Raw genomic sequence first — 16,348 nt, 5'->3', positions numbered from 1 at the left:
AAGTAGATATTGGGTTCAAGAACCATCTCCTGTGGGACCAGGCACATCCATGCCTGAGGGGCTATGGGGTGAGCCTTTGCTTTTCTTCTGACGAGCCAAGGGCGTGGCTCCTGTCCCTCCCGCTCCAGAAATCCCCATCTGCCTGGCCCCAGGCAGGCTGTTCATGTTCACAGGGGCTGCTCAGGTGAATATGAGAAATGGAAGGCCTTGGGGCTTCAGCCCTGTATGTTTATTCCCTCCTTGGATTTAGGCTGGGGGTGGGGGCAGTTGGGAGAGGGTGTCCAGAGGCTGGGCTGGCATTCAAGTGTTGAAGGCTTAAACGAGAAAGCTACAGAAATCATGGTGGTTTCTGGAGCAAAATGGCACGAGGTTGCATTCCAACTGTTGGCTTTGCAGTTGGACAGACCTGTCCTAGCTCTCTGCCCCTGAGTTATGGGACTCTAGGCAGGTCCCTTATAAAGTACAGATGGGAGGCACCTGAGTGGCTCAAGCAGTTAAGTGTCCAGCTCTAGATTAAGGCTCAGGTCATGACCTCGGCACCATGAGATTGAGCCCCATGTCAGACTCCAGGCTTAACATGAAGTCTGCTGGAGATTCTCTTTCTCTCCCCCCCCCCCACTCATGCTCTCTCTCTGTCTCTGTCTCTCTCTCTCTCTAAAATAAATAAATAAATATATTTTTTTAAGAAGATGCAGATGGTAATAGGAGTTAGGAATGGAAAGTGCAAACTCCCTCCTCACTGTCTCCCACCTCCAGGGTAACTCTGAAAATACTGTGGGGCGATCTGTCTAGGCCTGGGATCTGGCCTCTGCATTAGACCCTGAGGCTGGTGAAGACCCAGGCAGATGGGGAAATGTAGCCATCCCCCAAGGCAACAGCAGGAACACGGACAGGGCTGCCATGGGCATGAGGGAAGAGACAGGCAGGTGTACCCAAGGTCAGGTGTTAGGGGGAAAATGCAGGCAGTGGGCCCAAGATCCAGTTTCCAGGAAAAAGTTGCAGGCAGGCCCCAGATCAGGTGTGCAGGAGACCCAGAGAAGAGAAGCTGGAAAAGGAGACAGGGCTGGCTATGAGTGGTTCAGCATGCTGAGCTGAGGGGCTTGGACCTGATGCTGAAGGCCCCGGGCAGCCACTGTGGGCTTTTGAGATAGACCCATGGGTGAGCAGTAGGAATGGGACTCTGGTGACAGGTAGATGGCTGTAATCCAGGCAGGAACTCCAAAGAGCAGCAACGGGAATGGGCAAGAGAGGGAATGTTCCAGGGATACCCAGGTGGGCAGAGCCAACAGACAACTGAGAGGATGAACCTGGGCCACAGGCAGAGAGACGGGGAGGCACAGCCAGCTGTGGGGCTCGTGGGGGCCGAAGCTCAGAGGGGGCCAAAGACCTGCCCTGGAGGTCTTTCGGGGGAAGTTTCCATGAGTAGAACACAGAAAGCAAGAGCGCGTGGAGGAAGAGCCAGGCTGGGGTGGAGGAGGCGCAGGGGGAGGAGGTGCAGGTGGAGGAGGCTCAGGGGGAGGAGGTGCAGGTGGAGGTGGTGCAGGGGGAGGTGGTGCAGGGAGAGGTAGTGCCGGTGGAGGAGGCGCAGGGGGAGGAGGTGCAGGTGGAGGTGGTGCAGGGGGAGGTGGTGCAGGGGGAGGTGGTGCAGGTGATGGAGGCGCAGGCGGAGGAGGTGCAGGGGGAGGTGGTACAGGGGGAGGTGGTGCAGGGGGAGGTGGTGCAGGTGATGGAGGCACAGGGGGAGGTGGTGCAGGTGATGGAGGCGCACGTGATGGAGGCGCAGGCGGAGGAGGTGCAGGGGGAGGTGGTGCAGGGGGAGGTGGTGCAGGGGGAGGTGGTGCAGGTGGAGGAGGCACAGGGGGAGGTGGTGCAGGGGGAGGTGGTGCAGGTGATGGAGGCGCAGGGGGAGGTGGTGCAGGTGATGGAGGCGCAGGGGGAGGTGGTGCAGGTGATGGCAGTACCGGTAACAAAGTGTGTGTGCACGTATGTGTGTACACTGGTCTCTATGCACGTGTGTGCATGCCTCTGAGGTGCCTGCCTGTCCACATGCTTCAGGAACCTGGCGTGGTCTTGCTGGGGTCTCCAGACCTGGTGGACACCTGAGTCAGGCTCGAGCTGGAGATCCCAATCAGGGCCCATGCGGGCCAGCCTGGCTCACGGTGCAGGCCCTTGGAGGAGGCCCCTGATCCTTCCTCTCCCCCGGAGCAGCCGCCGCAAGATGACCTGCTCCCTCTGCCCCTCACCGCTCTGCCTGGCTCAGCCTCCGGAGGAGTCTGTGTTGATGAGAAGGAAAGCACCACCTGTCCAGGGCTGCATGACACATTCATTCGGCAAAGGCCCTATCCCAACACAAGGGCTTCCACCTACTCCCACCAATGGGGGCTCCACGTCTATTTGGGGGGCAGTCACGAGCTCTGAAGGAAACCGTGTGCTGGCATGATGGACAGGACACTTTGGAGAGAGTCTCCAGGACCATGTTCCTAGAAATGTGACTTTGGAGCAGAGACACAAAGGAAGAGCATCCCTGGTGGAGGGACCACATGTACAAAGGACCTGTGGTAGAAGACAGGAAACTGCTCTGGCCCAGGCCTGGGAAGGAGCCACAGGAGTGGAACACCATCAGCCTCTCACCTGGTTGTCCGTGGGCACCTTGGAGCCAATGCCACCAGCGTGCAGCTCCAGGACTCCCCCAACCTGCTGCTCCCACCACTTCCCCCAGCTTGGGAACTGGCGCCTCTTCTCCAGGAACCCAGGACCACCGCACACACACATCTACCCTCCAGCCAGACTTTCGGTCTTGACCTCCCGACTCCCCCAGCCACTGGCTGCCTCCTCCACCTTGGCCCGGGGCTCTCCGGCTCGCAACTGGATCGTTCTGTGGCCTCCTGATGGGAGCCCTGCCCCTACCTTAGGCTGCTCCCTGGTCCTCCTAACCCCGCCGCCCAGAAACCTTGGAAAGGATCTGTGAGCTGGCTCTCTGGAGAAGGCCTCTGGTTGCCCCTCCCTGCTGGTGGCTGCGCAGGGCTGTTTGAGAGGAGGCATTCCCACTACTGCTACTTCCTGGGTGACTGGGGGCAGGCCCGCTGAGATGCCCCGGCCTCAGTTTCCTCAGCTGGCATCACTGGCTAGCCATATGGTACCACCCTCCCGGGGCGGGGGGCTGAGACTGAGTGAATGAATGCAAGAAAGCCCTGAGTCACCCACAGCTCTCACTGGTCACCATGAAGTGATGTGGCCCGGGACTGCTGCTCAGGTGGCTTCTTGTACCCACACCACCAAGACGACCCTTGGATGTCCCTGGACCCCTTCCATTCCAAGTCCAGCTTCAGGGCAGGACCCTGAAGGTCCCAGCCTTTTCCCCAGGACAGGACGGGTCACCGTGTCCAAGAGAGTGAAGAGTGGCGTCTCTGTCCTGCTGCTGTCACGAGACAGAGGCCGAGGGCCGGAGCGAGAGGGCAGGCCGCGTCACTGTGGAGGCCACTCTGCAGGTGCATCGGCCCATCTGCGCTCATCATGAGGCAACACAAGCAGGGTTTAAAAATACTAAACGTATTTCATTTCAGCGCAGGAGCGAGAGAGAGAACGTACAGCCTGTATGAGCAACTCAAATCAAAAATAAATGAGGCAAAAAGAGTCACCAAAAATAGTACAGCATAGGAGGCAGCAGCCCGCGTCCCTCGGCCAGCTGTCCCTGGCGAGCGGCATCACAGAGAGCGGCCGGGAGCCCGGCTTCCCATGTTTATTCCGGAACAGATTAATCAGGCCTGCGATCCGATGATAGATGAGAATTCCGGGCAAAGTCAAAGGCAGATAATGGCTCCAGGCACACAGGGCCTCTGGGCGTCCTCCCCTTGGCACCCCCCCCCCCCTGAGCAGTGGGCCAGGCCACGGGGTCGAGTCTGCCCTTCCTGACCCAGAATGTGCCCACAGAAGGGTGGGCCCCAGCTCCCTGCAAAGCCGAGCTGCCAGTGCCGTAGACCTCGCGAGGGTCCATACCTTTTGTCTTGATTTCATCATGGAGAATGCCACCTTTTTTTTTAATGTCACAGATCAGAGTTTTACAAACCGCTCCAGCCCACCACCTGTTTTTATAAATAAAGTTTTATCAGAACACAGCTTTCCCATTCATTCACATACTATCGCTAGTTGCCTTCGCACAGCTTTGCAAAGACAGACCGGCTGGCCCACCAAGCCTAAAATACGGGCTCTCTGGCCCCGAGCTGCCCGCGCTTGTGGTCTCCCACCCTAGACGCTTTTCATCATATGCTCGAGCACCCTGGGCAAGAGGCCCGTCCGCCTACAGCCAACCGTCGGTGGCAGGGTTTTGTTAGGCGCTGTGTTTGTGCTGATGTTGGCTTAGGTTTTAGAGGTGTTGTTTGGGGAAGGAAAAAAAAAAGATTCTGCAATAATTAGGTTGGGTTCTCTAAGGTGAGGAACAAGGTTCGGGCAGGCGTGTTTGCATCACACAACTAGACTCATACCCCACTATGGAAAGAGAGCACGCAGGGCCCTGAGGGACCTTGCACTGGGCAGGGGGGTCCCTTTCCCTGTGTCTGGGTCCGGGCTCTGCAAATCTTCTCTACAAAGGTCTGGAGAGCAAACATTTCAGGACTGCAGGTGACACAGTCTCTGTCGAAACTCCCCTGCTCTGCCACATGGCGTGAAAGCATTCATGGACAAATGCAGTGTTGAATTCATGTGTTAAGCAACCCGCCCCCCACCCTAGTGTGGTGGTATCTGGAGGCAGAGCCTTTGGGAGGTGATTAGGATTCAATGAGGTCGTGAAGGTGGGGCCCCCTGATGGGACCAATGCCCTTATAAGATGCTGGTGAGACCCCAGCAAGCTCACTGTCTACCATCCAAGGACACAGCAAGAGGCCTGGCTGGGGACCAGGACTCAGGCCCTGAACGTCCTGCACCTTGATCTTGGAATTCCAGCTTCCAGGACTGCGAGAAAGAGCTGTCTCTTGCCTCCACCCCCTGGCCAGTCCCTGGCATCTTGTTATGGCAGCCAGAACAGACCAAGACAACAAATGACTGTGGCTCTGTGCCAGTAAAGCTTTATTTATGGACACTGAAATCCGAATTTTATATAATTTCCATTCCCATGAAATATTCTTCCTTTGTTTTTCTTCCAACCCATTTAAAAACATGAAAACCACTCGGAGCTCACAGGCCACGCAAACCCAGGTGATGGGCCGGATTGGGCCCACAGAGCCTTGCCAAACCCTGTCCCAGAGCAAGGAGGGGGCCTCCTCTCCTCCCTCACTGCTGACCACAGCCCAGATGCTTCTCTCGGTTCCATGTGCCTTGAGGGCACACGCTTCTCTCCTGGAGGGAGCCCGCTCCGTTCGGATGATCCCGAAGGATGTCAGCAGAGCAAACTGAAGGACATGACCTTGGAGTTGATGTTCCAGAAAGAGGCCATACCCAGGATGGCCCGTTAAGTGCCCAGGCTCTGAAGTCAGACCCTCAAGCATCCCATCTCTGCCCTTGCACTTGCCCACCAGCGGACTTGGGCCCAGTGTCCTCGCCAGCACGATGGAGTCGCCCAGCCGCCTTTAAGGTTCTGTGAGGGTTCTGTGTGATGGCCAAGCATGTGCCATGATGTTGGCCCCAATTACATTTATGAAGTCAGAAGCCTCGTGGGGAAACAACGAAAGATGTGCCAGGTGAGGGATGCCAGGTGTGTCTGCCGTGAGTCACAGACACTGCGTTTCTTCGTCTCCAGGGAGCAGAAGTGGGCCTAGTGGGTCTAGTTACAAGGACAGCGATTTCAAATCAACACAAAAAGGATCTTTTCCATCATTTGAGTTGTCCCAGGGGACTCGTCTGCTGGGAGTTCCCCGTAGGTGGAGATTTTCGGGAACACCAGCGTGGGGATCTCGCAAAGGGAACCCGAGTCTCCATCACCCTAGACCTGAGCCTCCGCCCCTGACACTGGGAGAGTCTGGGATGCAAGAGACCCATTCTGCTACCCCTGGGGAACCTGCCTCCCTCCAGGGTTCTGCCCCGAAGGAACACCAGTTAAATCAAGGCAGCACCTGCCCCTTACGTTGCGGAAGTACCCAGGACCACTGTGAGGCTTCCCCTTCACGGGAGAGTATTTTTGGTGCTCCCAGGACCCGTCCGGTTTCGATGTTGTTCCGTGGTTGAGTCGCAGGGGATGGTATCCCACTAGGGCCTTTGTGGTGCCACCTCCTGCCCCCCAATCCTGCCAGAGGCTCCCCCGAGCCTCCAACATTACTCCTGCTGCAAATGGAGGCAGAACCTGGTTGGCAGCCTCCTCCATGGGATAGAATGTTCTAGAAGACTCTACCCCTTCCCATCAGGAAAGCAAACCTTTCCTGGAAGCCCCACCCTCCAGGGCTCTGCCAGTGGACTGTCCCAGGCCCCCCTCGCTGGAAGGCAGTTCAGGAAGCGAGGCTCACAAGTGGTGGTCGGGCCCGTTGGCAACCCTATCGCCGTGTTCATCGATCCGGCTTGAATGTGGGGCTCAGATTCATCGGCCCAGAGAGGAGCCGCTCCTGGACTCAGTGGGCATGTCTAAGGCTGCCCCTATTTCGTTGTCCTCTGCCTTAAACGTCTGAGGTACAGATGGGACAGACACTGAGGGCCGGGGATGACACTGAGCTGTGAGGCGGCTTCCCTGTGTCTAGAAGCGGTGAGGCTGCAGATGTGCCTGTCATTCGGGAAGTTCCACGTTCGCCTGCTGGCGGGAGATCTGTGTTTTGTTATGTTTTGTTTTTAGATTTTATTTATTTGAGAGAGATCACAAGCAGGCAGAGAGGCAGGCAGAGAGAGGAGGAAGCAGGCTCCCTGCTGAGCAGAGAACCCGATGCAAGGCTCGATCCCAGGACCCTGGGATCATGACCTGAGCCGAAGGCAGAGGCTTAACCCACTGAGCCACCCAGGCGCCCCTGATCTGTGATTTAAGAACTGAGTGTCTCCCATGCAAGTACAGCCCTGCCCAACCCTGCTTCGCTTCCGAGACCACACGAGACCCGGTGCGTTCGGGGTGGTATGACCAAGCGCCCCGAGCTGATGACTCCTCCCTTCTCTCTTCTCTTCCACATCATCTCGTCTGTCTTAAACCTGCTGGGGACCCTTAGCAGCACCCCCGATCTGCTGCACACAGGCCAAGCTGGCTGACTCCCTGCCGAGACTTACAGCCCTGCGCCCACCCCTAGGGAAGAGGGAGCCCGCTCCTCTCCCCAGGACCGTGGGTAAGGGGCTGACTGGGGCTGCACCTCAGCAGAGCACAGGGGGAGGGGGACTGCTCCGTCTAGGTCCTGCGTTGGCCTCACTCTCCTCCAGCTGAGGGTCCTCCCTGGGAAGGAAGAGCAGAGCAGGCAGAGGCTGGAGGGAGATGGTCCCCTCCCAGCTGACCTCCCAGGCCGCCCCACCCACACACCACTCACGGGCACCTGCTGCGTATCCTGGCACGGCGTTGGGACCTAGGAGAGGAGACGGGTGAGGCAGAGCCCCACAGGGCTCAGAGCAGAGCTCTGGAGTCTATCCGCCCTGGTTTGAATTCTAGCCATGGGCCTGACCGTTGACCCTCCATGTCATCATCTGTAGACTGAGGGGAGCAGCAGGACCTCTTGGAGGGCTTGGGGACGCAGGTGAAAGGCCTACAGCCCGGCACTGGCAGAAAGCTGGGGCCAAGAAGCAGGACCCCTGTGACATCACCAGGGCTGGCTGCACATCTGTCCCTCTCCCTCCCTGAGAAAGGGCCCCACTACTAGCCTATGGGTGTCCACCTCATGTTCCAGAGGGAGGAGACATGCCCGTGTGCTTCCCCTTCTCACAGCCCCTGCCCTTTCCCCCCGAGAAGTCGCTGTACCATCAAGAAGGTTGGGGTGTCGGGGGGCCTCCCTCCGGCACGCCTGTGAGTGGAGGCCACACCCCAGCACCTCCGGGGGCCCCCCCGGCTTGCCAGGCATCCTCCCACACGCGCTGCCACCGACTTCCTGGTTCGCCCTGCGGTCCCGCGCCTCGCCTCGTGCTCGAAAATGGTCTTATCTCAGGAGCAGGTACCTGGGGGGTTTCAGGGATCCTGTTCCCTGAGTGGGTTTTGTGCTCGAGGGGGTGGGCACGTCAGCTCCCTGAGCAGGGCTTAGAGCTCCCCTGACAGCCCCGGGGTAATCAGGCCAAGCAGCCCCCCTGGGCCCCACGCCGGCACAGGCCTGGCTGCCGCTGGGAGGGAAGCTGTCCCTGCAGAGGCCCGGCTGGACCCAGGCGGAGCCCATGTGGCCATCTGTCGCAGCAGCTCAGGCCGAGCAGCTACAGGCGTCCTCCCAGCCCGGGGACACGGCAGGCCCCCCACAACCAAGCGGCTGCTAGGGCAGGCGGGGGGGTGCGGGTAGCATCACGGGCTGGCACCCAGCAGAGGTGTCGAACCGAGACAGCTCTGCTGGGAGCTGCTGGCGTCTGCTTTCATCCCTGGAGCAGCAAGACAGGAGCCGCCTGGAGATCAGAAGCACTGTGGGGCCACCTCTGTCCCGCCGTTGGGGGAGGGGTGCCACCAGCTGTCACGCAACCCCTGCAGACTCCTGGAGGGATCCCTGCCCACCTGCTGTCCCCTGAGCCCCCGGCCAGGGATCTCCCACCTCAGAGTGGAATGTAGTTTCCCAGGCAGAAGTGAGGGTCCCTGCCTTAAAAATAAGTTAATGGGTCCCCACCCCTCTCTCCTGCAGAGCGGAAGGCAGAGGGCAAAGGGGAGAGCAGCTGGAGGACCCTATGAAGCTCTGTCTTGGAGGGATAGCGGTCACCATGCGGGGAAGGAGGGCAGGGCTGGTCAGGGAGCTTCCTGCGGCTGAAGGGGCTTCCTCCCTACCCAGAAGCCGAGTCCCTTCTGGAGAGCATCCCCCCTCCCCCACTGGCTCTCTTTTCCAGTTTCCTGCCAGGACAGGATATGGGTGCAGGGTGTGGTCATGGTGGGAGTTCAGGGTGGCGGGACGGAGGCGGCAGGAGGGCCCGTGAGCGTCCCAAGGCGGACCGGGAGGGCTACAGGGCTTTGCTCAATGAATGACGGAGGACAGGCCTGTGGCTGCAGAGACGCCGGAGCCCAGAGCACCCAGGGCTTGTTTCCTGCGTCTTGCCCTGACTGGCCGCAGCTCGTAGGCTCCCTCCGCCCAGGCACCCGGGGAGGGCGCTGTTCCATTCGTGGTTCACAGGCTCAGGATGGAGCCGGGGTGCCACTGCGCCCATGGTCGCAGCTTCCATGTCCTCTTGGGGAGCGAAGGTGGTTGTTCCCAAGACTGGGGGCTTTTGGCCATGGAGCCTGGCAGGCCCCCATCCGTGTGCACACCCCGAAGGCTTCTGCTTCAGCGGGAGCCGCTCCGCTGGCAGGTGCACGAGACATGGGTGTGGATCTGGGTGGGCTGCATGGGGGGAGAGGCATTTCAGTGTTGCTTTGGGAAAGTTGGAATTTGGGGGCCATGATGTTGTTTTTTAATTGTGGCACTAATGAGACACGAATGGGGCCTCTGCCTGCAAGAGTGTAGGCCTGAGCCGAGCCCGGTGCTGGGCTGGCCTGTTTGTCATCAGGGGACAAGCGTTGGAATGTTGCTTTGAGAAGACTGAAAAATTCTAGTCTGCCGTCTTTTCAAGGAGTTTTTTTTTTATAATCTTTTTTTTTTAAGATTTTATTCATTTATTTGACAAAGAGACACAGTGAGAGAGAGAATACAAGCAGGGAGAGTGGGAGAGGGAGAAGCAGGCTCCCTGCCGAGCAGGAAGCCAGATGTGGGGCTCAATCCCGGGACGCTGGGATCAGGACCTGAGCCAAAGGCAGACAGGTAACGACTGTCAGGCGCCCCTTTCCAAGAAATTCTAACGGGAACTCCGTGGCTTGGTCCCAGTGCCTCTCCTGCTGTCCGACCATGTGATGTCCACACTGTTGACAGGTCCCCCGGCTCAGGACTTGGAGGAGAGATGGGGGTGTCTCTGCAGCAAGGAGGAGGGGGTCCTGGCCGTGGCGGCCTGCCTATAGTAATTAGTCACTGCTCTCCCTGCCCCCCACCTGAATCTGAGCACGATTCGTTGATGCTCCCCAGGAAGGGGCCGGTGGATCTCCCCACTGCCCCCTCCGGGCCCCCCCCCCAGCGGCCCAGGGCCACCCCTGCAGTGACCTGGCCTCTCTGCTGACTCCCAAAGGTGACCCCACAGCCAGAGGCGATCCCCCTGTGCACTCAGACTCAGGCCTTCGGTGGCAGCACTCCCTCCTGTGCCTGGGGGAGGACTGGGGTTTCGGCTGGCGGCACCCTGCGTGTGGGACGGAGAGGAAGGGTGTGTTGCGCAAGCTCCCTTCTGGATCTGGCGGTTTTGAGCGGTTACGCCCCTTCCTGCCTCTCAGCGGGGCGCGCCGGCTGCATGGCTCCTGCAGCTTCAGCCCCGTGACAGGTGGCTGTTTCCTGCCACGCGGTAGTCATAGCGGAACTCCCGGGCTTTGGCGGGAAGGATTTCCAGCTTTCGAGAAGCCCCAGCTTCTCTCTCTCAACCCCTCCCTCCGGGCGAGGCCATCAGCCTTAGCGTGAGAGATCCAGGTGGTGAGGAGGGGGCCCCTGCTCACCTCTGTGTGTGTGAGACCTCTTAACACCCCAGCCCAGCCACAACCGTAAGAGAGCCCCCCGAGCCAGACCTGCCCGGCCAGGGCAACCCCCAATTCCTGACTTTGCAAAACCGCGTGAGAAATCTTCGTTGTTTCCCGTGTGACCCATGGCACATAGCAAGGAGAACTCCTACAGTGTTGTAATTCGTAAGACCTTAGCTCTATGTGGACGAGCCTTCCAGAACCTCCGAGTTTCCAAGATGATCAGGAATTGGGAGCAGCCGCAGAGGGCCCAGGGAAGACAGTGCCCGTCTGGACACCGAGTGGTGGCTGTGTGTGGCCGGTCACACCCACCAGAGACTCGCCTTTTTCTGGGAACGTGGAAGAGAGCAGCAGCCCCTGAGAACGCAGCGGAGAGGCAGCAAGGGAAAGCAGATGTGGTAGCAAGTCCAAGGACCCTAAACAGTGCTTTTCTGGAAGGTGAAACCCCCACCTGGGAGCAGGCTGGGGCACGTCTGTGCAGGGACAGCTGCACTCGCCTGTGCCCGTGGTGCAGACATCCTGGGCCCTGGGCCAGCACCTGCCCTCCGCCAGGACCAGACACAGGAAGACCCCAGCCCGTGGCCCCCACAGTGCGCCCCCGCCGGTGGGCACGTCGGATCCTGCCTGACCCCCCTCATCCTGTTTCACAGATGGAGAAATGGACGCTTAGGGAGGTGGGAAGATTTGCCCGTGGTCATCCGCCAGATCCGAACCCACCTGGGCCTCGCCTCCCTGCCTGACACCTGGAGTGGCCTCCTCAGGGCACCTGACAGGGTGGGCTTGTCATCAGACCAGCCCTGGAGGAGGACAGGCCTGTGCATGGTGGCCCTGGGCAGGTTTCATGTTAGAAAGTCACCCAAGGCTCAAAGTGCTAACTTCACACCAGGAAGTCTGGCTCAAGGAAGGTTCTGCCGCCCTAGTTTTCTTGTGCTCCTGACCCTACGGTAGGGAGACAGCGGGAGGCCTCTTCAGTGACTGGAAGTCCCCCTCACAGCTCACCAGAGTCTGTCTTCCTGTGATGAGGGTGGCCCTGAGGTTAAAGCCAGCAGAACGTGCCCCCAGGAGGGCAAAGTCACCTTCCATGTAACGGTCCTGGTGGCAGGTCTGTGTCCCACAGCGGCCGGTGGTGCCCAGTCCAGGCCAGGCAGCCCTCGCGCGTGCAGCTGTCCTCTCTGGACCGGCAGAGTGGTCCGGGGCGCATCCGTCCCTGGCAGAGGCTGAGGCTGGAGCTGACTGACACGTTGTCGCTGCTCATCTCCTTTGGCTAAAGCACGTGTGACTATAGGAGCGTGCGTGTGTGTGCATGTGAGCGAGTGCGGGAGAGAAGAGGAGAGGTCAGGGGAAGGCATGCCAACGAGACAAAATGCCGACCATGCAAGGACGGGGTGGGAGCTGTGCTCATTCTTCACAACTTTCGTGACGTTTGCAAGTTTTCAGAAGAGTGAGCCGAGAGCAGCCGTGCCCACAGGTGGGGCCCCCAGTGCCGAGTCACCATTGCCAGCCGCCCTTCCCACAATGACGGAGAGCTAGGATTTACCCAGCATCCTCCCTCCGGAGCACCAAGCATTTTCGTGTCCTCTTCTCTCTCTCCTGTGAGGAAGTACGGGCCGGCGTTCGTGAGGCTCTGTGCTTGGATTTCTCCGAGAAATGACCCAGGTGGCTTGCTCAGGGTCACACACAGACCAAGCGGAAGTGCTGGGGACAGGGGAACCCAAGTGCAGACCCATAGCCCATCCTCTGAGCCAGTTGTCCCTTCTGGGCCCAGCCGGCTCTCGGGTGGTTTCTGAAGCCTTTGTCCAGAACTGCCCTTTTGAGGACGAGGCAGCCCTGCCCGCCCGCCTCCCTCCCGCCCTCCCTCCATGGTGCCTGGGGTTGGCGGATCCTGCTAGGATGGGGGCTTCTCTGCGATCGGCCGCCGGGCACATGTGGTCTCTCCTGGAGGAGATGGAGAGATGCCCGCAGGACCGTTGAAGTGATGAGTCTGGGGAGTCTGGGGTCTGGGGAACAATGGGGTCTGGAGGTATAACCACAGGGGTCCCGGCGCAACCACACAGGTCAGAGCCAGAAGACAGGTAGAAGTCTGAGGAACCTCGTGAGATGGAAAAGAAAAAAGGCTCAGAGTCAGAGAGGTGAGCCGGGGAAGCCAAGGAGAGTGGGAAGAAGCCACGGGAGGCAGGAGGAGAGGCCAGACGGCGTGGGTCCCAGCAGCCCCGGGGGGGGTCAGCCAAACTGTGGGCACCACCAGACTTAGCAATAGAAAGGTCACAGTGACCTTGGCAAGAGCAGCTTCCTCTGAGCGGGGAAGGCAGAAGGGAGACTTGCAGGCAAGACAGGACAACCCTTCTGAGGGATTTTCCTGCGAGTGGGATGGGAGACATAGGGCAGCTGGAGGAGGAAGCGGATCCAAGCAACTGTGCTGTGTGCTTTTCAAGACGAGAGAAGTTACAAGTGCCTGTCCACAGAGGGACGGGGTGCTCGAGTGGGGCTGGAGTGGGGTGTGTGCTCAGGGGGAACGCCGTGGCCGTGGCCATGGCGGGGTCGTCTGGGTGGCAGCAGCGGGGGAAACAGGATGTTCCAAGAGCTGACATCGGCCGTGGGGGAAGCTGGCCTCTGGTGGCTTCCGTTCCAGCGGTGGAATGGGAGCAGCTCAGCCCGGAGCTGAGAGGTGCTGGGGAAGGCGCCGTCCGGGAGAGCGGGGAGAGCAGCCTCCGACCAGCCTCGGCCACCTTCGGCAGTGAAGCCAGACGGTGTGCTCAGCGCTGCTGTGTGGCACAGACGCAGGACGGTTCGGACCCGAGTGGGCAATTCCAGCAACACACCTTGTTTACAGAGATGGGCCGCAGGCCGGACTGGCTCTGTTGTTGGTTGTCCGCCAGTTCCTGCTCCAGGACCCGCCATCCTCAAAGTGTGGTCCCTGGACCAGAAGCGCCAGCGTCCCCGGGGGGGCCTAGTCAGAGATGCAGGTCCTTGGGTGCACCCCACCTCTGCGGAGTCAGAGACTCTAGGTCCCGCCACCGTCTCGATTTCAGATTGAGTCTGTGATCCTGGAAGTCTGGAATTTCAACACCCCTGGGTGCCCATGCTGGGGACTGAGACCCCGCAGGCAGGGCCCCGTGTTGTACAGGTGGCCTCCAGTGCCTGCGCATGGTAGGGCCTCAGCAGACACGCTGTGCACCAGTGAACCCACCACCGTCTTATGGTTAAGGACTTCAGGGAATGGTTGGGTTTCATGCCAAGTGACCTGGCTGAGCACACCCCAGGAGCGCCTAACAGGCACAAAGGAGAGGCCCGCCCACCCTCAAAGCTGAGGGACCCAATGCCCCCGGGGCTGCGTGACCGAACTCTTTCTGAGGGAAAGGTGCTGAGCCTCGGGTCAGGCTGGTCCATCTGTTGACCGTGACCCTGGTGGAACCCCAGGGTTTGAAAGAAAGGTGACCAGGAGGCCTTCAGGGTCTGCCCGAAGCCATTCCACCAGGAACAGATGGACAGGGCCCTGCGGACAAGGGCCCAGGAGAGGGCAGCCTGGGTTAGGGCACTTGCCGCTCGTGAGCAGTCCCCTGAGAAGCCCAAAGACTGGATTCAACATCCCCCAAGAATCCACCACATTTCTTTTAAGGATTTCTGTGTCCTTTCACTTCCTTTTGTCTTTTCTTTCTCAGTGAGGTTTTTTTAAAGAATACAACTTTGGGGACCTTCATGGACCCCATCATTTCTGTCATTTCCATAAGGCTGTGACTGTAGGGACTCTGGCTTACATTCTGTGTCCCCATTTTCCCAGCGTGTTCACACACATGCGCACGCCCCTCACTCAGAGGGGAGCTCGGTGAGGAGAGAGACAGAACCCGTGTCTTGTACAGAAGCCCCGGCCAGGGGGTGGGGCGTGTCCAGAGAAAGCAGGCTTCCTGCCGACCGGAGGTCCTTGTCCTGGAGGGAGGAAGAGTGAGGTGAACAAGCCCTCTAGATGGGCATTCAGCAGTGAAGCCCCACTGGGGGCAAGCGGGGCTGTATTTTGAACCCAGACCATCCCTTTGCCCATTGGCACAGGGCAAGGTGATTTTGGATCAGGAACCATCACTCTTTTGGGAGCCATGTGTTAATTCCTGACTGAGTTCCAAACCCTGTTCTAGGCACAGTGGCAAAACCAGCAAAATTTCTGTCCTGGTGGAGCTGGCCCTCCGGAGAGAGTCAAAGCTCACAACTCAGGGACAGATAACAAGAAGGTCAGCTTGTGCTGACCACATGGGACAGCAGGCAGGGTGCCTGGAGAGAATCCCAGAGCTCGACAGTCAGGCAGGCTCCCCAGGGAGGCCCAATAATGAGAAGGTCTGTCGGAAGGGTATTCCAGGCAAAAGGAACTGTAAGTGCAAAGGCCCAGTGGCAGGTGTGCACTTGGCCTATGGGAGAAGGGAAGAAAGGGGTGCATGACTTAATCTCCTTTAGAAGTAATTGCCCCTGGCTGCCAGGGGGAAACAGGGAGCACAGTCAGGAGACTGACCTGGTGGTTCAAGTGACAGATGATGATGGCTCGCCCTGAGGGTAGCGGGGCTTGGGCGGGGGGGCAGTAAATGGACCAATGTGTCTGTCGGTATTCATTATCAATTGCTGTGTAAAATATGCCTGCAAACTTAGGGACGTAAAACTCTTGGTTTCTCTGGGTCAGGAGTTCAGTTAGGGCTCTGCTACATCTGCTGCCTCGCAAGCCTGCAGCCAAGGGGTTTGGCCAGGACTATGGTCTCATCTGAAGGCTCGACTGCAGGAGGAAACTCAGAATTCCAAGTCCCCACGGTTTGAAGGATTCCCTTCTCTGTGGGCAGTTACGCTGAGGGCCTCCGTTCCTGGCCCCACGGCCCTCTCCAGCTGTGGCAGCTTGCTTCTCAGAGCCAGCAAGGGAGGGAGTTTGCTAGCCAGACAGAAGGCACTGTCTGTGTCGCCTGATCACAGAAGTGATATCCTGTCACCTGTGCCCTGACCTGTGGGGCGGGAAGAGGTCACACCCAGGGGGAGGGCCTGAGTCCCAGGAGCTGGGGTTATCTGACCAGCTGCCTTCCTGAAAGCTGAACAGTGACACCAGCAAGCCCTGGGCCAGGGTGGGGGGAGCTGAAGCATCAAGGATGAGTTTGGGGGACGGTGGTGCCACTTCCTGGGACAGCGGAGACGGTCCAAAGTTCTCAGCCCACCGATGCCCCCTGGGACCAGCAGAGAAGGGCTCTCAGAACCTCAGGAAGGCAGCTGGGAGTCAGAAGAACCTCATGAAGCACAGGGATGGGAGAGTAGAAATCCCTTACAGAGCCGATGACCCCAACCATCAGCTTTGTCTGAGCCCACATGGGCTGGTCTGTCTATCTGTCTCACGAGGGACATACAGATGCCCAGCAAACTGGGCCTTCGCCGTCACAGAGCCTCCAGGGCAAACCCAATTGGTCTTTTGAACCACCTCCCCTCTACTTTGCTTTTCCTCCAGAATCTTCCGTCTGTGAAGAAGAGAGCAAGTTGGGACCAGTGAGGCCAGCCCCATGTATCCGGAATCGACCACAGGCTCCCCAGCTCGGCTCTCTCTGCGACAGACGGGCTCCCCCGGCATGATCTACAGGTGATCCCCTGCCCCCCGACCCACCCAGGCCAGTCTCAGACTCGGTCTTGCCTCTGAGAAGGGACCCCCGAGGCCAGTCACCATCCCTGGATCCAGAGGGAAGGACCAAGGGAGGCCCACAGGGCTCTGAGGTACAGGTCAGCAAAAGCTTTCTCTGAGGG

General features: G+C 59.2%; 1 protein-coding gene across 3 annotated transcripts in view; it reads left to right on the top strand.

The window, feature by feature from the left end:
• KCNAB2 (potassium voltage-gated channel subfamily A regulatory beta subunit 2) overlaps positions 1–16,348 on the top strand; it is an 81,089-nt gene that overhangs the window by 14,338 nt on the left and 50,403 nt on the right. For 2 of the 3 annotated variants that reach the window (XM_047726537.1, XM_047726535.1), the window contains exon 2: positions 16,059–16,187. In XM_047726537.1, coding sequence (XP_047582493.1) covers positions 16,111–16,187 — 77 coding nt within the window. In that variant the 5' untranslated portion in view covers positions 16,059–16,110. Of the gene's footprint in view, positions 1–7,871; positions 8,037–16,058; positions 16,188–16,348 lie in introns of those variants that run through there. The other variant, XM_047726536.1, reaches the window with a different exon arrangement.

The sequence above is a fragment of the Lutra lutra genome, chromosome 4 (genome assembly GCF_902655055.1).
Source record: "Lutra lutra chromosome 4, mLutLut1.2, whole genome shotgun sequence".
Lineage (NCBI taxonomy): Eukaryota > Metazoa > Chordata > Mammalia > Carnivora > Mustelidae > Lutra > Lutra lutra.
This window is presented reverse-complemented; position numbering and strand designations above follow the sequence as displayed.